The 22616-nt window shown below is 32.4% G+C and overlaps 1 protein-coding gene and 2 pseudogenes across 1 annotated transcript in view; 1 reads left to right on the top strand and 2 right to left on the bottom strand.

Moving 5' to 3' along the window:
* PRMT3 (protein arginine methyltransferase 3) overlaps positions 1 to 22616 on the bottom strand; it is a 104334-nt gene that overhangs the window by 27503 nt on the left and 54215 nt on the right. The window contains exons 12-13 of the mRNA XM_006907974.3: positions 14446 to 14633; positions 12357 to 12443 (exon numbers count right to left, since the gene is read on the bottom strand). Of these exons, the coding sequence (XP_006908036.1) occupies positions 12357 to 12443; positions 14446 to 14633 (275 nt within the window). The remainder of the gene's footprint in view (positions 1 to 12356; positions 12444 to 14445; positions 14634 to 22616) is intronic.
* LOC112476699 lies at positions 2666 to 2781 on the top strand (annotated as a pseudogene).
* On the bottom strand, positions 6671 to 6789 carry LOC112476637 (annotated as a pseudogene).

The raw sequence follows: 22616 nt of genomic DNA, 5'->3' as shown, positions 1-22616 counted from the left end.
GTAAAAAAAAAAAAAAAAAAAAATGAAATTCTACCATTTGCAATACATGAATGGACCTAGAGGTTATTAAGCTAAGCGAAATAAGTCAAAGATAAATACCATATGATTTCACTCATATGCAGAATCTAAGGAACAAGAAGAACAAACTAATCCAAAACAGACTCACAAATGTAGAGGGCAATCTGGAGATGGCCAGAGGGGACGGGGTTGGGGGATTGGGAGAATGGGGTACAGGGTTAAAGAAGTACAAATTAGTAGTTGGTAATTGGTCACGGGGATGCGGAGCACGGCAGAGGGAATGCAGTTAGCATTAATATGATGGCTAGGTGGAGGGCCGAGGGAGGGAGCAATTGGGGGGATCGTTTTATGAACTATATAGATGTCTAACCAATGGACTGTTTATTTGAAGCTAATTTAAATAAATAAATTTTAAAAATTCCTTTTTATGGTTAGGTGATCAAACTCCACCAAATGCTACTTGTTTTTATAAGTCTTTAGAAGTATAAATTAAGAGAGGAAAATTAAAAGAAACTCTAACAGGTGGGAAAAGAGGGGCAGGTAGAAGATGTGATAAACTTTACTTTCCAGAAATGAATAGGATTTTTTATCTCTTTTGAAAAGTGAGGTAAAAAGATGACTACTACCTCCCCACCCGAGCCCTTCTAAACAGTACCTAACACCTGGGGTAAGAACTAAAATCTGGTAGTACTCATTTATGTTTGTCTAGAGGCTGCATTTTAGAGGCTGTGATTTTTTTAAAAAAGTAATTATACTAGTTATAAGTTATGGCTTTATATTTGTAATTTCAGGGTTTTCTGTTTGTTTTTATTTGTAATCTCTGCACACTGCTGAGTGAGACAATGACTTACATCTCTAGAGCCCTGGAACTCAGTCTGGCTCATCCCATATTCATGGGGTTGAATGCTGAATGTAAGAATAAGGATAAGAAAAATCAGATTGACCACTGTGATGTAGCCTTTGGGGACAACCAGGACACATCATTTGTTAAAGAAAAGGGCATTCTGTAATAGTTACGTCATTGTCTTAGTGACCAAGAAATTAAAAACGTGACTGCAAAACTGCAGGCAGAAAGAGTGATTTTGCTTTGAGGAGGAGCTGATTTACATGAATATGGCATTTTGAAAGAAGGTCTCATTTCTCTACTACATTAGCTATTCAGGCATCAAAGAGTTTTCATTGCACACCTTTGCCTATAAAGAAACTGTTCTCTGAGGTGTTACTTACAGTCAAATAAGTTATGCTTATTTGATCCTGGTGGAATAAGTAAATCTATGAAATCACGCAATCCTAAATCCGCATAACCAAATGGATAAGTTAAAAATAAAACAAACAATACTTTCTATAAAAAAGCAGCAAGATAAAGAAGTGAATGGTAATATTAATTGGGTCATTTTATGAATATTTTCTAATGTGCCAGGCATAGTGGTAAATGCTTTTATGTATTATCTCATTTAGTACTTAAACTAATACGTAGGATGTAGTATTGGTATTGTTATTTCCACTGTTCAGATAAAAAATTTGAAGTTTGGAGAAATTAAATACTTCTTCTAAAGTCATACTGGTAAACTTGGCCCACTGGATCTAAAGTTGAAGCTTTTAACCACAGTGCTACATTATCACTGTTTAAACTTTCCTCTGATTTTAATCATTTTCAGAAAACAACATTGTATTTCAAGATTCGTCCTTTGCTCATTCAGTTTTCAAGAAAAGAGGAAGAAGAGCTGATTTTAGTAAACACTAAGTTCTGAGCCATCTGGCCTACAGAACAAAAATTTATTTTTCCAGTTCCTGACTCCTCTTCCCATTAGGACTCATCTTCCTATGAATATATACCAGTATTCACAAAGGTCTGAAAACATTAGGTGCTTAAGGATTTTTAGGAGATCTGAATGTCAGAATTTATGATGGCATCTGCCTAAGCATAAGTCAAAAGGAATCTGAACTGAGAAGATTACTTCCTTATATGTCATTAGACCAGGGAAAACTGCCTGAATCAAAGAAGAAAACACCTGGTCAAACTCATTTATTATCACAACCTAATAATTCTTATTGGCAGCCTCTGAGATAAGTCTAAGGAGAACTCCCCTGGTATCTCTAATCAAGAACCCACTCTTATTAATTAGATTGTAAATAAACAATTTTTATGCTTATTGCTGTGCTTCAGATAAGTATCTCAGTCCTGCTTGGGTGTGATTATTTCTCTCATAAATTTATTCTGACCTTTGGTGTTGCTGATTTCAAGCATAACCTATCTAGAAGTAAATTATGATTGTGATGTAGCTTAAGAATTTCAACATTCCACTCAAACTGTATTTTAGGACAATTTTATGTTCAAGTCCTTTTATAAAATAACTCAATTATAGGCTTCAAAATCAATGTTAATGAATTTTTAAAAACAGATTCAGAGGCCTTAATTACAGCATGGCTTTCAAAAGAGGATCAAGCGTAGGGATCTCCATCCACTCTAAGGACAAGTCATTTTACTCAACTTCAAGGTTCCTTATTTTATGGACTCTTGCATTCTTTCTGGGTAGTTTTAAATAACAGTTTAAAATTGGATGTGATTCTATAGTGTAGTGGTTAGCATGTCTGCTTTACACGCAGAAGGTCCTGGGTTCGCGCCCCAGTGGAGTCACCGTCCATGGTCTACGGCCAAGCCTCCCTGAACAAGCTCAATGTCTGATCTCGGAAGCTAAGCAGGGTTGGGCCTGGTTAGTACTTGGATGGGAGACCACCTAGGAAGACCAGGTGCTATAGGCGTAAAAAATAAAAAAAAATTAGGGATTGTAAACTGCCAAGGTCCTTGCAATCTGTGAGGTTAAACAAGAGTTGCCTCGCCTAAAAAAAAAAAGTAGATGGCTTGTAACAGAGTGTCATGTTGTATTAAAAATATATACTTTTAGAGACAACAATCACATGCAGTCCAGCAAGATGCTCATACTAGAGAAATACTTGGAAGCCGATAATATTTGAAGAAATGACAGATGTGTTTTTTACTTCGTGTTAATTATGGGGCACATGTTCACTAATTAAAATGGAGGGTAGAATCATCTGCACTATTTAGAACATTAGGACTCTCACAAACTCTTTTTCTTTTTTTATTAAATAGTTAATTTAGATTAAATTATATTTACACATAATGCTACTCCACTGGATTTGCTTTTTAATAAAAAGCTTTTAGAGTCCATTAACCTCAAGAAGCGGCACAGGTTAAAACATATACTCTAGTTCAAGAATGATTTATGTAATTTTATGATTGCCTAAAATGCATTGTTAAACAGCATCAGTTTATTTGGGAGATATTTTAAAAAACATCCTCCTACGAAACATTCTTTGATTCTACTCATATATCATACCTGGACCAAATATATCACAAGTCTGACTTGACAAGACAGGCCACAGAAGAACATTCCAATTCCCTACTGGACATAACTATCTGCCTACCTCAAAGGCATTTAAATGCAACATATTGGAATCACCTTTCCCTCACCCCCTTCCCTAAAACATCCTCAAGTCCTATCAATTTTAACTTCTAGGTAGGTCTTAAATATGTCTACTTTTCTCCACCTCCACTAAAACTACCTTTGTGTGAGTCATTGTCATTTCTTGCCTGAGGTTTTATACCAGCCTACTCACTGGCTTCTCATATCCACCCAGGTCTCCTATTTGTTCTCCAGCCATGGTCTAAGGAAAAGACCAAATAGTACAAAGTGTTAAATGATCTGGACAGCTCTCTACATTTCTTAAATACTATGGTCTACTTGTTCTAGCCATGCTGGACTCCTTTCAGTTCTTTTTATTCATCAAGCTTCTGACTACTAGATGTCCTTTACCTGGTTTGTTTTGATGAATATTTTAATTGAAATATCACATATATGCAAAAAATACAGAGATATTTCTTTTAGCCAGTGTGAATACCTATATATTTTTAAAAAATTTTATTGAAGTATACCAGTATAAAATATACAACACATATATAAAAGTAAGCAAATCATTGGGATATATCTTAGTGAACTTTTACAAAGTTCCAAATCAAGATACAGATCCCTCCCAAGATCCTAGAGCCTTTATTATCCCCTTTCCAATTATTAAGTCCTCCCACAAAATAACACTGTTCTGATATTTATCACCATATATTAGTTTAGCTTATTTTAAAATTTTAAATACTGAAACTTTTCTGTACCTGTCCTTTTTGCTTTTTTAAATGAACATTGTGTTCATGAAAATCATTCGTGTTGCAGTATATAGTGAAGATCACCTTTTTTCATTGATGTACACTACTCCATAAATATACCATATTTACTCAACCATTCAACTACCAATGAAATGTTTGGCTTGTTTCCAGTTTGGGGCTATAACGACGAATGCTGCAATGGACATTCTTGTACATGCCTTTTGGTGAACATATGGGCACATTTCTGTTGTTTAAAGCATGAGATGGTTAAGCCACAGGGTATGCATGTGTTCAGCTTTCGTACCTATAGCAAGTAGCTGAGTTGTATAGAAACAACTTATCTCAGTGCAGTATCTCTGCCTCATGTGTATTTCTTAAATACTAGTCACTGGTATGATTATTTAAAAATATCCAACTATGAAAAATTTCAAACAAATATACACTTAGAGAACCTCTGAGTACTTGTCACCCATAGTCAACAGTTATCAGTATCTGCCACATTTACTTTATCTATACTCTCTCTGCCCCCTGCCCCATCCCCCATTTTTTGTTGAACTATTTTGAAGCAAATGCCTGATATCATGTCATTTCTCTTCTACATACTTCAGTTTACATCTCTAAAAAGTATGGACATTTTCTTATATAACTATTATGCTTCTATCACATACAATCAAATTCTCAATAATTCTTTGGTTTATCTAATATTCATAAGATGCATTTTGCTGTTTCCCCATTAATGCTTCATGGACAGAACTGTCTGTTTGGCTTGTTACTACATTCCCAATGCCTTGTAGCTTATAGCACATATTACTAAACAAAACACAATTACCAGGAATAAATTACAAGATTTAAGTATTCTACCACCATCTAAGCTTAACTACAAAAGTTCAGGTTTCAGAAAAAAGTAGAAAGTTCAGGATCATGCCCTCGATCACATGGTCATTTATAAAAGGAGAAACCTAAAACTGACTGTAAAAGTAGAATCACAAATAGAAACGTTCTTCCCCCACCAAAGACATAAAATTTACTTAATGAAGCCTATTAAAATATATACCAGATGTCCCCCTAAAATCTATGATGCAAGTTCGAGACAAGTCTTACTAATTCTAAGCAGCACAGATGTGTTTTAATAATTAGTTTCTTGAGCTGATTAGCTTTGCAAGGTCAAAACAAGGTCAATTTACACCCAAAAGTACGAGGAATTGATTAAATATCCAGGAATGAGTTTAGAATTAGTAGGTTTTTACTGTCAGAGACTTTCCAAAAGCCTTGAAAGAAGATTTAAAGAATACTATTGCAAAGAAATGGGCTCGTCTGAATTTTTTTCTTATGCCATTAGAAAAATTTAAAGCTTATTTAAAAAGTAAAATGAAAACAAAGAGTACTATGAGTAAGGAATCACTAAAGTTTGAATTATAAACATTTAAATGTTTCTATTAATAACATCTGGATTAGTCTTAGAAAATCATAACTCAAAGACTTGTTTTGACTTCATCCAAAGCTAACTATCTGTGCCTGTTATCTTTCTACCATTTACTAAGTATCATCAAAAAGAAAGAAAGAAAGAAAGAAAGAAAGAAGAAAACCATACAATTTATTTCTGGTTTATTAACTTTTATTTTTATTTACTTTTCTTAACTTTTAAAAAATTCTAAATACCATCTTCTGAGAATAAATGCCATCTTCTCAAGAACATGACTCAGCTAGACTGTTTATTCTTCAAGATTCACTTTGAAACTCAGCCCTTACTTTGTCTACTAGTTCTCAACTAGATAATGAACTGTGCCAAATCCAGATCAGAACCTTTCCTCTCCCCTTTAACTCTTTGCTCTGCATTGAGAGACCTGAAAATCAGATCTCCCAAACATCATAAAATCCTGACTATGTCTTCCTCCCTAAACTTAGCTTTAGTTTGATGGCCTTCCCAGAAGTTGGCAAGAGGGTGGGGCCTGATCTTGTGCTAGAGACATTGGAAATTAACTGCAGTGGCACAAAGCCCTGACCAAACTCAACTCCAGATTAAATGATGAATGTATTAGCCCCTCATCCTAGCTACCAGACAAGTGAAGGCCCTTCAGGGGAAAATATTACCCATTTTAGTCTGTACTATTCTTTATACAATGTCTTGCATAAAATATAAAATTATGAAATGTGAGATGAAACAAAAAATATGACCCGTAATTCAAAAAGAAAAAAAGGCAATAGAAGTAGATTCACAGATGATTCAGGGAATTTGCAAACAGACCTTAAAAGAATAATTATAAATAATGTTAAGGAATTTATATAGAAAGATTGACCAAAGTGCTTAAAAAGATGAAAAATGTCAAAAATTGAAAAAAAAAATTCTGGAATATTTAATTATTTTATTATCCATTTATTTATTTATTTTTAGGCGAGGCAACACTTGGTTGACCCTACAGATTGCAAGGACCTTGTCAGCTTACAATCCCTTATTTCTTTTAATTTTATTTTTTACACCTACAGCACCTGGTCTTCCTACGTGGTCTCCCATCCAAGTACTAACCAGGCCCAAGCCTGCTTAGCTTCCTAGATCAGATGAGATTGGGCTTGTTGAGGGTAGCATGGCTGTAGACAGGAATAAAATATTTAAAATACAATATTTTTGGATATTATAACAGCAGAAAGAATACAGATGAAGAACAGTGAATTAAAAACTAGGTGAAGAGAAATTTTGCAAAAATGCACTTATGAAATGGCTACCTTTTCCTTCAATGTTTTCATTCTTGGAAATAGAATAGGCTTCTTAATTTAAAATAAAACATTTTTTTTGTGGGGGGAGAGGGGAAAAGTTTTTTTCTTTCTCATAAAATATTAGCTATAAAATTTAATGACCAACTATAATTCTTCCTCCAGAAAATACCTCTCTTCTGTGCTCCCAATCCTAGATCGCCAATGTCTATATCTCTATATACATACTGAAATGTTCTTAGCATCTGCCTCCTGTCACATAAGTACCTTTTCAAAACAGATAATTGATTTTTCCTTTCTCTTTCCTTCCTTTCTTTCGCTTCCCCTCTACCCCACCTCTCTTTTGTGTCCACAGATTTCAGACAAGTACCTGGCACATAATCAATATTTAATATTCATTTAACAAACTTAAATATCTGTCACTATAAATTTATATTAATAGAAAAATTTTAAAAGTTATGATAAAAATTAAATAACCCTCAAATACCACTGTACTTATATTTATGTACTTTAATAAAATCTAAGACTTTATTTTAAGAGGTTTTTAAATATAAATATAAAGAAGTCTGCTGTTCATAAACTATATAAATGTCTAATTACTATGTTGTACACCTGAAACCAATATGATATTATATGTCAACTGTAATTAAAAAATAAATTTTAAAAACGTTTTAGGAAAAAAATATGAAAAAAAAGTCTGCCGTTATTATTTACTCCATTGGTTCATCTTTAATGTAACAACTGTAGTAAAAGTAAAATGCCTAGAAAAAATAATGTTTCTTGTTAAATAAGGTTTAAAAACGTATTTATGGAAGTTTATACAAATTGAACATTATTCCAGTGCATGTGAATAAGTAGAATAAAAGAAAACCTAGTGCTGAAATTAAGACATAAAAATGATTGCTTTAAGAGATGATGTATCAACCAAAAATCTTTACATATCAAAGATAACATTTATGTATGCGAGCATGTAATCTGATAAAAAACTATCATAAATATTTTCATTTTTAAGGTGAACGACTCATTTGTTCTATAAAAGGCAGAATGAATGTATACCTAAGAATATAAAAAAGGGTGTTTATCTATATTCTTAAGAAGCTTAGACAAATGCCAAAAATGATGCTGAAACATAAAGAGAACACTACACAATTACATAAAAGACATTAAAAATAACTAGAACTCACAAAACACATTAGTTCTAAATTGTATGGCTTTAAACCATTTGATTTTGAACAGCTATAAAATTTCCATGAAAATAATAGACTTTATTGTTCATTTACTTCAAGGTTAGGCAGGCTGACAGGAGAGATGAATAGTCAGTTGTTAACTACTAAATCTTCCTACTTCATCCTAAAAGCAAAGGGGATTTGACCTAAAGTGTCAGTCAATATCATATAACAATAAAAATGCTCAGAAAATTGTTATGTATGTGTTACTAATATTCACTGGAAAATTATCCTTTAAGCAGTATAGACAATCAAGACTTAAGACATTTACATTTAAATATCATATCATGTTAAATTTCCAAAATCATAAAATAATGTATGTTAGTGTACAACCTTAAACTAAAAATGCTATCAAATTTCTTCTTTGGTGGGTGTATGTGAGTGTGTTGTGAGGTAGAGTGCAAAGAAAAGATGTTTTTCCATTAAAGGTTCTAACAAACTTGAGAAGGCCATCTAAAAACACTATCAGTCTATAGCACACATGCTATTAAAATTAAATGCAAAAAGAGTGTTCTTAGCATCTTGTTACTTTTTAAAATCCAATTTTCTCTAATATTTTAATCGGGCCACAAATTTAGAATTTCATTAAGAAAGAAATCGTTATATATATACTGAAAATGGGCTTAACTGTTCAGAGTAATCATCCATCTTATTTTTTAGCTATGCATTCAAGTTTCAAGCATCAGAGAAAAAGATATTTCATATATTTGAAAGTTTGTACTTAGCAATACAAAATTGGATACTTCATTCTTTACTCTATCTAAAAAAGCCATACCTCTTCCTCTGTCTCTCCTAGGCATTCTTTTTATTTTTAGTATTTTCACTAATTCTTCTGACTATATAAAGGAGAAACAAAGTTCCAACTAGGCACTCATACTTTTTAATACCTTTTTTATGAATTATTCCCAAGTAACCATTGAATAAGCTACTCAACAGTAGCCTTAGAAACTAGTCTTGCATAATAACTAGCTCCAGACAGTTGGTAAGGAGCTGGCACCACCTCAAAGAGCAAAATAGTTGGAGTAAACATGGGTGGATAGTTAGGACTGGCAAATAATAAAAACATACTAAAAGCACTAGGCAACATAATCTTATCTCAGGCTCACGTTGGAGTAAGCATTCTGGGAAATTTCTAAAAAAATGTAGATGCTTAACCAAACAACTATAAGCTTACTCTGAAAGCACAAAGAAAAAAACTTTTTGCGATATGTGACTTATTTATCATGGAAATCTGTGAGTCCTATCTCTGAGGAAGAGCACATTTTGGTCATACACATGTTCTTTCCCTCTCTTTCCCAACAACTGAGAAACTACTGGCCAAGAATGAAAATTTTCAAATCTGTTTCAAATGTAACATGCAACTTTGTTTCTTTCACACCTGGACTATCTCATTCATAACATTTCTCTGTTCCTTTAATAGTTTGTACATGTCACCAAGAAGGTTTTTTGGGTCAGAAAAGAGTAAGGAAGGATACTTCAAAAGTATAACATTATAGTAATTTATCTTCTTCTTCACCCATAAAATAAGGAATATTAATATTCACTTCAAATGGTTATTATGAGGACTAAATGAAATAATGATTTTAAAGTGATTAGCACATTGCCTGACAGTCAAGGGTTCAATAACTGTTAGGTATTATCGCCATGAGAAGACAATTTATATTGACTAATTATTTGACAGAATAACCTCAGAAAAGTTAAAAATGAATGTTAAGTACTCAAATTTGTATCTTCAAAACCTGGCATGCAAACAATAAATATGATTCAAAACTATACATTCCTCTCAGGTGAGTTATAGAACTGTTATTCAGCATTAATCAGACATGTACAAGTTCATTCCAACCTCCTCCCACCTTCCTCCCAAACCTCAGGCCAGCCTCATTTCAAGAGTTTCATTTGAAATCATTCAGGCAAGTTGGGAATAAAAATGTAAATCTAAAAGGTTCTTTATAGATATAACAGCTTATTTGTGGTTCATTTTTTTTTTTTTTATGGAACTCTGTACAGGGACAAATGCAGCAAGAATCTATTTGATACGTCATTATTCAATACAAAAATTTTGATTACAATCTTTGGATTAAACAAACTTTCCTTTTTTGTGGGGGGGTTCTTTCTATTTCTACTCAAATATACAGAATTAAAGGATAAATACAATTTTTTTTTTTTTTTTTTACAAAAGAACTTATTGTACTCTATCCCAAATAATAGTAAATAGAAAATGATTCTACATATGTACTATAAAACTTTCTACAGCATAAAACTACTGTAGTTAAAACTACTTTCCAAGACTCTTTGATAACTAGGGTACAATATGACCTAGATTCAGCGAAGCAGATGTGCTACCTGAAGATTTGTAATGAAGAAATGAACAGTATGAGCTGGGTGGGGGGATAGGAACAGGATGATAGTCAAGGGGTTGTCAGTGGTGACGATCACTTTCTGAGTAGGTCAATGGCATTAGGGTTTACAGGGCCTTCAGAGGTAGAGGCAGCTTTTTCCTTAAAGCAGAGGCAGCTTTGTAGCAGGTCAGTTCTAAGGTGTGGTTCTAGGAGTTGTTTTTAGAAATTCAAAACATAGCCTCTTCCTTTAGCTCTCCCAATGTGTCTGGAAATTATCTTATTATCTTTAGTAAACCCTTTCAGCTTAAACAAGCTGATTTGGATTCTGTTGTCTGAAACTAAGAACCCTGACCAATACTCAAAAAATAAAGAACATTTCAATGAAACTCAATAAACTCATCTGTCTATATAAATTTTAAAAATATACACAACTAAAAGCAGTTTTTGAGCTCTTCATTACAGTTTTATATTTGCAAAGGTCACTGAAAGTAGACCTGAAATAATAGTATTTAACAAAAATGATATGACAACTAACTTCTGTATAAAAATTCCTTTATAGATTGGTCAATTGTCATTAATCAAGAGGTCTTTTTTAATCCTTACGGATTACTAATATCAAAACACAAAGTCTAGGAGTTAAAGCCTTTAGCCTTTAATTTCAACTGACCAAGCCACTTCTGTTACTGAAAAGCTGAATTAGAAAATCCAGGGAAAATGAATGGAAAGAATGAAATTTTGCTTTTCATCAATTAAATAAATATAGTGGGTGTCCCAAAATTATAAATCTGGGATCTAGATATCAAACTTTTAAAAACTGTAAAACCAACTTCGACAAAAAGAATTCCTCAAAACATCAAAGCACACTGTTAAACTCATTTGAATATAAAATAACTATTAAATCAAAATGAAATGATACAGTTTTTAAAAAGTCATAAAATCTTTTGTCAATCTAAACAAAATATTTAAAACAATCAGGTTGAAGAGTTAAAGTTAACACAATTATAATCTCTTTCACAGTTTCTGACAATACAGTTTTCAATAACTTCCGAAGACAAAATTAGTATTTTTAAAACTATATAATTTTTAAAGTAATATAAATATTTATATCAATACCACCTACATAAATTCACACTTTAAGTAAACACCCACATTTTAACAAATCCAGAATCTCCTAGTAAATAGTAAAGGCAAATATTATCTAGCATTAATATACATTTAGAAATTATCTGAGATTGAAAAAATTAATATATTTTAATAACCTAACATTTCTGGCTATACTGTAGGTGCTTTCACATATATTATCTCGCTAATCTCTGTAACCAGTCTTCAAGATAGAAAGAATTATTACCATTTTTCTTAAAGCAGTTGATTAGTTTGTGGTACAGATTACCTTGGTAACTTGAACAAAGTAACAAACTAGTGAGTGGCAGAACCAAATGTAAATCTGGATCCAATTTTTCTTAAGTCCATACTTTTTGTATTACATCAGGTTGATTTTTAAAGGAAAGGTAAATCATCAGTTTCCTTATTATTTTTTACACATAAATATGAAATACTATACCTAATAACATCTTATTTCTAACTCAATTAAGAGGAGTTATTGGGAATAGCACAACATGAACGTAAAGTTGAATGCTCTCAATTAATTATGATAGGTAATAATGAAGAATCAATAAAGAAAACTCATTATGTAAACATGGTTTTCTAATATGTTCTCTTCGGAACTAAACTTTTTTGAAGTCTACTGACCTATTAAAATAGATCTGTTCAGGAGACGTCAAAGGCAATAGTCTTTTTCATTTATCACAAGCTTGGTAATTAATTCATTAGCCTGCCAATCATCTGCACTGCTAGTGAAATTTATGAAAGTATAATGAAATAGCTTACCGTGCACAAGGATGTCTTTGTAATTTTCAGGGTAAAATCTGAAGAAAACTCCAAATCTGAGACAGATGCTGTGTGGCAATCTATATGCTACCCATTTAAAAAGAATAAAGGTAAGAATTTAGTAAAAATAGTAAAAACAAACCAAATAGAGATAAACATTTCTTTTCTATGCAAAAAATTTGCTGCAAACCAATGTCTTGCAAACTTTAATCATTCTCACCCCATTCTGGGGATTGTTTCTAAATTTAAGGGCTACGAAGTGCTATCATTTAGTTAGACTTTGACTAGTTAGAAATGACAATACAGCACTAAGTCAAAGTCTAAGTCTTTTACTTAGACTTCTTGTAAGAACAGTATATATCAAATTATGGCTCTGATGTGCTAAAGTTTTTCTAAGACACACTAAAGTACTTTCAAATAAAAAATGTTTTCCTGTATTCCAACTAAAATCATTTTGTATACCAAAAAACGTATAGTGGTATACATTTGCTATAAATTACATGTGATAACAGTCAATATTTTTACAGGAAATGCCAACTTGAAAACATACTAATGAAAAGGACAAAGTGTTTTAGAACTCATTTTGTAACTGCATTTGAATATGTTTGTTAGATATTAGCAAAAAAAAAAAAAAAACACAATTCCAACCAAAGGGCAAAACTACAAAGATTCAACTAAAAAAATGGCCAAATATTCTTATATTCCCAACCTGCCCTGGTTCAAATCTTTCTCCATTTCACTAAGGAAAGTAGATGCAATCAGCTACAGCAGTGTGACCGAACAGAGTACGCTATAAAGACTGTCAACACTTGACTTGCCATGAGTTGATTATGACACAGTGAACACAATTCATGACTACATGCCTGAGGCATTACTCTATTTTAAACAGTTTGAGAAATTTTAAAGGAAGTTTAAAATTTGGGGAACTGGGGAACACAGAACAAATATATCATTTTTTGAAAAAGAGTCAGGAAAAGAGTATGTATACTTTTTAAACATCTTAATTTTTCAGTCCTAAAATTTCTATTTCAACTATTTATTCACAGCAGTTTTTGGTATTTATGCAAAGAGATCACTAGAGAAATTAGGCCTCCCCTCCCCCACCACAACTCTCCTCTTTCTGCTCGGCTTTAAGGATGAGTTGGCTATAACTGTGCACTACCACCCCAAGCCAAAGAATCCAAATAAATCCCTTACTATCAGTACCAGAGCACTGAACAGTCCTATAATCACTAACCAGGCTGGCTGTATTATTTTTTCTTAAGAGCTGAATGCAATTTTAATCAGCTTGCTCTTATTGAGATACTTTATATACTTATTCTATGCTAATTTTAAAGACTTTATCTATTTAAGAAAATTAATAAACATTTAGTGAATATCTACTTTGTACAGAGAACAATTACTGACACTATGAAAGTAACAGTGAGTAAAAAGAGGAGACAATGTTTTGAATCTAACACTAAACAAGCTGTATTTATTTACCTAACTGAACCAAATTAAGTTTTTAAGAAAAGCAATATCACTTTTCACTGTAAAGTTATTATTAAACATGCAAATCTGACATAGCAAAATTCACAACAAAACTAGATTATAGTGAAGAATAAGATATTAAAACAAAAGAAATTAACTGAAAAATGTAAACACAGCAGGGCTTTAATTTCATGGACTTCATGGACACATTCAGTGTCACTACTTAATCTGAAAGGCTGGAAGAAATTCAAATGAGAAGAGCTAAATTGTGTGGAATGTATGATATGAATGAATAATTTGACTACCAATGAGAAGCTAAAGTAAAGCCAGGAGGTAGTGATGAAGCAGAAATGACAATATAGCACTAAGTCAAAGTAAAAGATTCAATCCCTAAGTATAAGAAACTTCAATACATAAAGAGAAGTGATTTCAATGGGATGATACAGTCAACTGGTAAATGTTATGACTTCAAGTTAATTTAGACTGATTAAAATGGGAAGAGTAATTACTGTTTTGAAAGCCCACATGTAAAATCAACATATTAATTTCAAATACTGAACTCATAAATGAAAAAATGGCAATATTATTTTAAAGCAAATAAAATTGGTAAAACACATACCTTAATACTATCAGAGTCTGAAATAAGAGTCTTCGGATCTAAAACTTCCACAATAGCTTCTGGAATAACTGCCTTCTTCATGCAGGACATATTAAAGCCATAGACATCATCCCAAAAAGCAATTCTATCAGCATGTTTATTCACATCACTTACTGCCACAAGGCTGATTGTGCAAATATCAGGGTAGACTGTAAGAAATAAAATACTCGACAATTTAGCATTATCTCACTTTATGGCAAAATACAATTTTTTAAAGGCTAAATATAAAATATCAACTCCATCAATATGGATTACTAGCAACTGATTACTAGCAGTGGGGGATTAACAAAGGTATAAATCAAAGAAAATAACCAAGTTCCATCTTGTAACCTCTTTATAAAAAATATTTCCATTATTGTGGTGGTAAGATTGAAATAAAGATTTCACTGATGAGATCCTATTAAAATAATTAAAAAAGAATAAAACAAATAATCCTGAAATGAACATATTTATTAATATTAAACTTATAATATGCTGGCTTTAAAAAGGTAATAGATCTTTTCTTTATATATTCTTCTGAAACATGCAGGAAGAGACAAATCATTTAAAAAGATATGTGACATATAAAAACAATCATGTCAAGGTAACAAAAAATAATACTACAAAAACCAAAGACAACTGGTATCCAAAGACCCAGAAATGATATATGTACTTGGTTTAATCCTGTTACACAGCAAAATTCCCCAATGATGAAGGAAAAACTTATATAATTCAGATTAGAGGTCACTAAAACTCAAATTGGCATCACCACCCCTCCTCACTTCCTCCAAAATTACTGTCTCCAGAAAGGCTTTCTCTTGGCCTGGATTTAGGCTTCTTTTCCCTATTGAGAATAACAATTCATATAGCTACTCAGAGGTTAACAGTAAGGCGCCTTAAAAAAATAAAACAATAAAGTAAAAAAAAAAAAAAAAATCACGTGATGGAATTTTATAGTTGTGCAGAAGACCAATTCATATAACCCTCTCTTATCTATTATAAAAAGGAAATATTTTTGAGAATCAGGTATGTGCCAGGTAAGTTATTCTAATTTATAGACTATGGACATGTCTCTACTGTCAAGAAACTTAGACAGTTTTGACAAATAGATGGGCAATTATTTGTGAGGAGAAATGTAAGACACTGAGGGAGCTCACAGCAAAAAGAGTAATATAGATTTGGCTACAGCAAGAGAACAGGGGTATTATGTAAGATAAGAATTGGAGGCCAAGTAAGTTAGGAATGGGGAGACAAAGAGAATTCTAGGCAGAGCAAGCAGCATGTATATAGGGTCACAATTAATATATGCTCCAATTTGAGAGAAACAGTGAGATATAGGGTATAAAGGTAAGTAGGGACCAAAGAAAACATGGCTGAGTAAACCACATAGTAAATTAGACTTTATTCTAAAAATAATAATAAGCAATGAAAAATTTTATAGAGGGTAGCAACTTCATCAGATTTTGTTTTTAGAAAAGTCATCTGGAGTGTAATGTGGAGAATGAATGATAGAGTGTTAGACTATAACAAAGACAAAATAAGAGATAGTTGTAATCAACCAGGTGACCTGAAGTAGAGTGATGGCTGTGGGAATGGAAAGGAGGAGATATACTCCTTTCAATTATGTCAAGGTAACAAAAAATTGTTACTCAAGGGCTACCTAGGAGGTAGAACACATAGGACTGTAAGATTGGCTGGCTGTGGAGGTGTGGAAGAGGGATGAGTCTAGGATGACATTTTTTAGCTTTAGCAGTTGGGCAAATTATGGTACTAGCCATTATAATAGGGAGTAAAATAAGGGCAGATTCAAGAGGAATATGAGAGTTTAATGCTTATGAGAGAAATGGGTAAAAAATATCCAATAAGCAGTTGAATATATAGGCCTGACTCAAAAGAGATGATCTTGGTTCAAGACACATATTTGGGACCATGAACAAATAAATGTAAGTTATGGGAGCTCATGAGGTCACATAGGGAGAGTACAAGGTGAGTACCAGAATTTATGGGATGTGCAGAAAAAAAGGTTGAGAAGAAATGGCTGAGAAGTTGGGGCCACAGAATTAAGAAGTAAGAAGAAAACTCAGAGAGTAAGTATTGAGAGAGGTGAGGGAAGAGACTGATTCAGAAAGAAACCCTCTTCTAATAACACGTATACATCTTTGTAACTAAATTTTTAAAATAATATTTATCACCTCCACTGATAACTTCAAATATCAACATTTACCATGAATTAAAAAATAGAAACCACATTTTCCAGTATTAACAAACTTAAAGCAAGTATATATGTACCAATGAAATGCACAAAAGAAATAATTTCATGATTATTGACCAGCCTTCAGACTTAAGCAGTAGAGAAACCTCTTTTTCCCCAAACTTTTGTTTCTATTCACAGCCTTGAGAATTTTACTATTCAATGACAGCAGCACTAAATTATCTTCCAAATAAAGCCCATGATAAGATCTGCTGGTATCAAAGCACTTGCTTCTTCCAAACCTGACATGTGAGATACCCAAAAAAATACTTGGTGCTATGCCACTGATAAGAAGTTTCTCAAGTCCTCCCTAAGAGGGCATGCAAGGCAGATGTGACAGCGCCACAGGGCTAGCGTAGACTGTCGTGTAAACTTAGACACCTCAACTCTCCTCGTCCTCCACAAACACGGTAAACCTCTTGACTGTGCTTAAATTCCTGATCAACAGAAATTCTTCAAAGTAACTGATCTGTTATTGAAAATGCTGACCCAGCAAGAATATCAGCTACAGAAAAAGCATTTTTAGTTTCTTGAACCAGATCATTAAGATGAGAAACAATGAAGAAGAAACAGAATTCTGAAGCAACTTAAGATATTTGGCAATTTCTTTATGTATCTTCTGTTGGAATTGATATGATAATCACAGAAACTTTCCTATATTATGCCCTGTAATTTCATCATTAAAGAGGAACATAATAAGGGTATAGATCAGGCGTTGGCGAACATTTTCTGCAATTATTTTAGGTTTTGTGGGCCATATGGTGTTTGTTGAAACTACTCATCTCTGCGGCTAGTGTGAAAGTAGCCACGCATAATATACACATAAATGAACCTGGCTATGTGCCAATAAAACTTACCTACAAATATAGGCAGCAGGCCAGATTTAGATACCCCTGATATTGAGGAGAGAGAAATGGATGAGGAAGGTTTTATCAGGGACATCATACCATACTACTTCAGAGAGTGCCATTCACACTGCAGTCCACAGGAATCAAATATCCTCTGGAGTTGAGCAGTGCAAAGACATTCAAGTTACTTAACAGTTCACAGAGTTCTTTTTTAGAATATTATTCAAAATCTTAGTGAAAATTTGAAAATATCAGTCTCTTTATCAGAGGCTGGCAAACTGGCCCATGAGTCAAATTCGGCCCACTGTCTGTTTTTGTAAATAAAGTTTAATTAGAACACTGGCACACTCATTTATTTACCTATCATCTATGGCTGTGCTGTGTTACTGTGGCAAAGCTGAGTAGTTGGGGCAGAGACTGTGTAGACTACAAAGCTGAAAATATTTACTACCTGCCCTTTGGTAGAAGTTTGCTGACCTCTGGTTCTATACCTATCAAGCAATAGATGTACTAACAATACTACTAAGAATTAAGGGCAAAGCTTTTCATAAGGAATAACTAAAACTTATTAAAACTATTTTTTAACAGTTTTGAAAATATGTTGGTAATAAGAACAAAAACTAGAGAGGAATATGATTTTACTTTTTCCAGTGCTGAGGTATATTTTTAAAGCCAATTACATTTCACAAAGACATAGAAAATCATAGCTTCTGTACTTGTTAGACTTAGAAATGAAATTATTTATCTTTCAGTTAGTAAGATCTCTGAATATTCATAAAGAACTTGTAATCAGTGTTATACATCAATTTGGTTCTATATCCACCTCCTCACAGCTGGCTAAAATTTTGGGCCACCTGCCAGAATCCTGACTAACCCTTTACCCTCACATTCTGACACATTTGTCATTTGATTTTTTGTCAGATAAAGGCATAATTGAATAATTATTTCTTCTTGTAGATGAAATTAACAAAGCACTGATTGGACAAAACCATCCTCTTAACAGACCATTTATAAATTCATGGCTTTGACATCTGTGTCCTTCTCGATTCACTGCCCAGAATTCATTTGTCACTAGAACAGCTCACATGGTGAATAGATAAAGATGGGAAATCCTTTATCCCTTAAAAATGCCTCACAAACTTTTGGACACTAAAGGATAAGAATGAGATGCATAAAGAAACAATTCCCAGTAACATTAGCATCATTGTCTGTGTATAAATAACCAAAGAATAAAAAGGTTTCGAACAAAAGGAAATAATAAGTCAAAATAAATGTTCTTCTCACAATATATGTGAACAATACGAAGATTTTAGTGAAATGGTCAATGATGAAATGATTGATAGGCACAAAAGAAAAATGCACTACTAAGTCTCTAAATCAACAAATATTTTGGGAGTTGAATAAGCTTAAAAACTAATTTCCAATTTACATAATAAAGGTATCTTTAAAAAATTAATACTTATTTGGAAATTGGAAACATTTTCCCATCATTAACTTATAGTAGCAACTAGGCCCACCTAAGCTTAATTAGGCTAAAATATAGCTGCAATATGTACTGAAAAATCATGTACAGAAAAAAAGTAAAAAATGATACTACTGCAATAACATCGAACAAAGCCAAAATAATAAATGTGAAAGAAAGCAGATTTTAAGTAGAGGAAGTAGAGAGAGAATTATGGAAACACTAAAGTAAACCTCTAAGCATGATGAACCAGTGTCGCTGGCTGATTACACTGAGATAAACTAGTAAAAATTAAGTGCTATATGCCATGATGCTTGAATTCATTTCAAAACTTTTATAAGGTATAATCATATTCACCAGCTGTAAGGAGGGAAATTAACATTTAATGAGTAGCTACTTTACATCAAGCATCTCATTTAGACTTTGATTAGACTGACTGATTCTATAAAGCTGGATTATATTCCTCATTTTACAGATAAGAAAACTGAAGTTCATAAAGTAACTTCCCCAAATTACTGGTCTTAGTCAGCTAAGTAAATAACTAGTCATCTGACAATGTAGGGATTCAGCTTAAGGTCTAACTGCAAAATCTATATACTTTCTATTATGTATGATGCCACATTTTATGCTTTCCAATGGAAGAGAAAGAAGAACCCCATTTTTCTAAGGTAAATGGGTAATTGATGGAAGAAAAAGAAGGACAAAAGGATTGAAAAAAATTGGAGATTAATAAAATCTGTGAAGTGAAGAAAATGGAAACCTTTAGCCTTTATTCCTTCTGGGTAAAAAAATGAGATAACGGTAAAAAGAAACACTAAAAAGGAAAGCAAGCAGAAATTAGGGAGGAGTGAGTAAACTGTACTGCTCAGTGTTCCACACAGACGGAAATAGCAAGGAAGTGTGGAATTTATAACAGAGGCAATCTTATTAGCATAGATCAGGCTTCCAAAGAAAATACCAATTGTAAAATCTTTGAAAGACACAGATCTATTAGTGAATAGTTTTTATCTGCCACTCTATTTTTCTGCTCCCCTCCCCCTTTCTGAACTGTTTGTGAAATTCCCTACATTGTGAGGCAGGGGCTGCTTCCATAGCATTCAGGTTGAAAATGACAGAAACTTGCTTTCCCTCCCTCCATTGCAGGTTAGGTATGTGTCCATGACGCATGCTCCACTAATCATATGCACCCGAAGCTCTGCTAATCTTTCAGAGGAAGCAATACCTACCTCAGATCAGCAATGCAATGTGTCAGCTAGTGCCCAGCATTAGAAGTGGTATCATCTAAACCAGTCCTATAAGGTAGTTCTGAGCATTGTTCCTGGCTACATAATCTTCCAGGCTAGTTTTATAGTTCTCACAGAAACTTTGTAAACTACTCTATCCTTTTAATAAATCCCTTCTCTACTGAATAGCCAAGGGAGATTCTGTTTCTTCCAAAAAGAACCCTGACTGATGCAGAATGAAATATACGTTGTAAATAAATTCTTAAAAAAGGACTCTTGTGCTAGTTTTTGGTTTAAAAGGCTCTCTGATGTAGGGACTGAACATATTTTTAATAAAAAAAAAAAATGATTGCAATGGTCTGTCAAAATCAGGAAATGGTGAGTTAGGAAATAGCTTAGTAATTCTGTGTTGTTTTGAACATATTCTTAACTTTATAATCTTGACAATTATAACTCCAAAAAGATGTATATTCTTGAAGGACCCCATTAGAAATTTGAGTTTAGTTCTGACCACTGTGTGGGAAACCTTTAATTTTGCTTGTAATGAGAAGTAATGAAAATATTCTTTTCTAGTAAGGTGGAAGATGTTTCCATTAATGGGCCCCTAAATTTTCTATGCAACAAATATGATTTCACACAAAACTATTGCCAGTTTTAAGGACATTTCAAAGAAATGTCAGGAGTACATTTCTATGTGTCTCATCTCTGATTACACGATTAAAGTGGAATCTGCTAGACTTCTACACTGAAATTTACTCTTTTCCCTTTTGTAACTAAAAGACAGTTTGTGGGGAGGTTCTTTGAAATTAAGGAAATATCCCATTCTTAATCTAACTTTCCGATTATTCATTTATTAATATCTCAATGGACTTATTGTTTCCTAAGATATTCAAAGAGTTATAGACCAAAAAAAAAAAAAAACCAAAAAACAATTAAAGGTAGAAAGTATGAAATGATAGATATAAATTGTCTCTATTTGCAAATGACATGATGTTCACATAAAAAAGCCTAAGGAATTTATAAAACTACTAGAACAAGTAAACTTAGCAAAGTCATAGGATACTAGGTTAACAAACAAAAATCAATTGTATTTTTATACTAGCAGCAGATAACTGAAAAATAAAATTTAAAAATTTTTACTTATAAGAATGATAAAAAATTTAAATACTTAAGAACAAATTTAACAAAAGATGTGCAAGATCCCTATGTTGAAAATTACAAAACAGTGCCATGAAAAATTAAAGAAGACTTTAAAAAAATGAAAAGATATGTTGTGTTCATAGGTTGGAAGACTCAATATTAAGATGCTGATTATTCTCAAATTGATTTATTCATTTAAGCCAATCCTATCATAATTTTAGCAGTCTTTTAAAAATTGACAGATTCTAAATTAAAAGATTCTAAAATAAAATCCTAAAATTTACTTTAAAAAAACAAATATACACACAAACTCACTAATGACCAAACTGTCAAAGCAATTTTTAAAAAGAACAAAGATGAAAGACTTTCTTTACCTAATATCAATACTCAGACAAGCTATTAATGGGATAGGATAGTTATTTCAACAAAGGTGCTGGAAAATACTAACATCTATTCTTACCTCACATAATTCACAAAAATTAACTTGAAATGAATCATAGATATAAATGTAAAAGCTGAAACTTTACAAAAAAAAATACAGGATAAATTTTCTATTGGGTTTGTGGCCTATTTATTTGTAGGATCTATTTATATGTTAAGGAGATTAGCTTTTTGTTGGTAATAGGAAGTGAATATTTTTTTCGATCTGTAGTTTCCTTTGTGACTTTGCATACGGCATATTCTGCCATTTATGTTTATTTAGACATAATCAAATTTATCAATTCTTTCTTCTAAGTCATCTGAATTTTAGTTTGTATTTAGAAAGCTCTTTTCCCCCAAGTTTATAAAGGAATATACTTATGTTTCCTTCAAGTATTTTAACTTTTTTTTAATTTAACTTTTGACTCATTTAACATTTACAGTGTACAATTTACTGTGTGAAATGAAACACTACTTTTGTTTTTTTTTACATAGAGGGCTACCCTACTGTCTCAAAACAATTTTACAGTAAATTATTTCCTTTATTATAAGAGATGCCATATATTGTTGGGTATATACTAGGATTTTCTATTCTGTTAAACTCATCTGTCTATTTAAGAACCAATAGTATATTAATTTAATTATTGAGGTTTTAAATGTGTTTTAATCCTTGGTAGCATGATTCTTCTGGTTCTCCTACACCTACTCTGTTATCCTTCTATCTTGGAGTTTTCCTCACTATTCCTATTAAAATTTTTTTTATTCCTAATTAAAAAAAAAACTTGATTGGGATTATAATACAATTTTAG

The sequence above is a fragment of the Pteropus alecto genome, unplaced genomic scaffold (genome assembly GCF_000325575.1).
Source record: "Pteropus alecto unplaced genomic scaffold, ASM32557v1 scaffold71, whole genome shotgun sequence".
NCBI lineage: Eukaryota > Metazoa > Chordata > Mammalia > Chiroptera > Pteropodidae > Pteropus > Pteropus alecto.
Note: the sequence above shows the minus strand (reverse complement) of the source record. Positions and strands in the feature narration are given on the sequence as shown.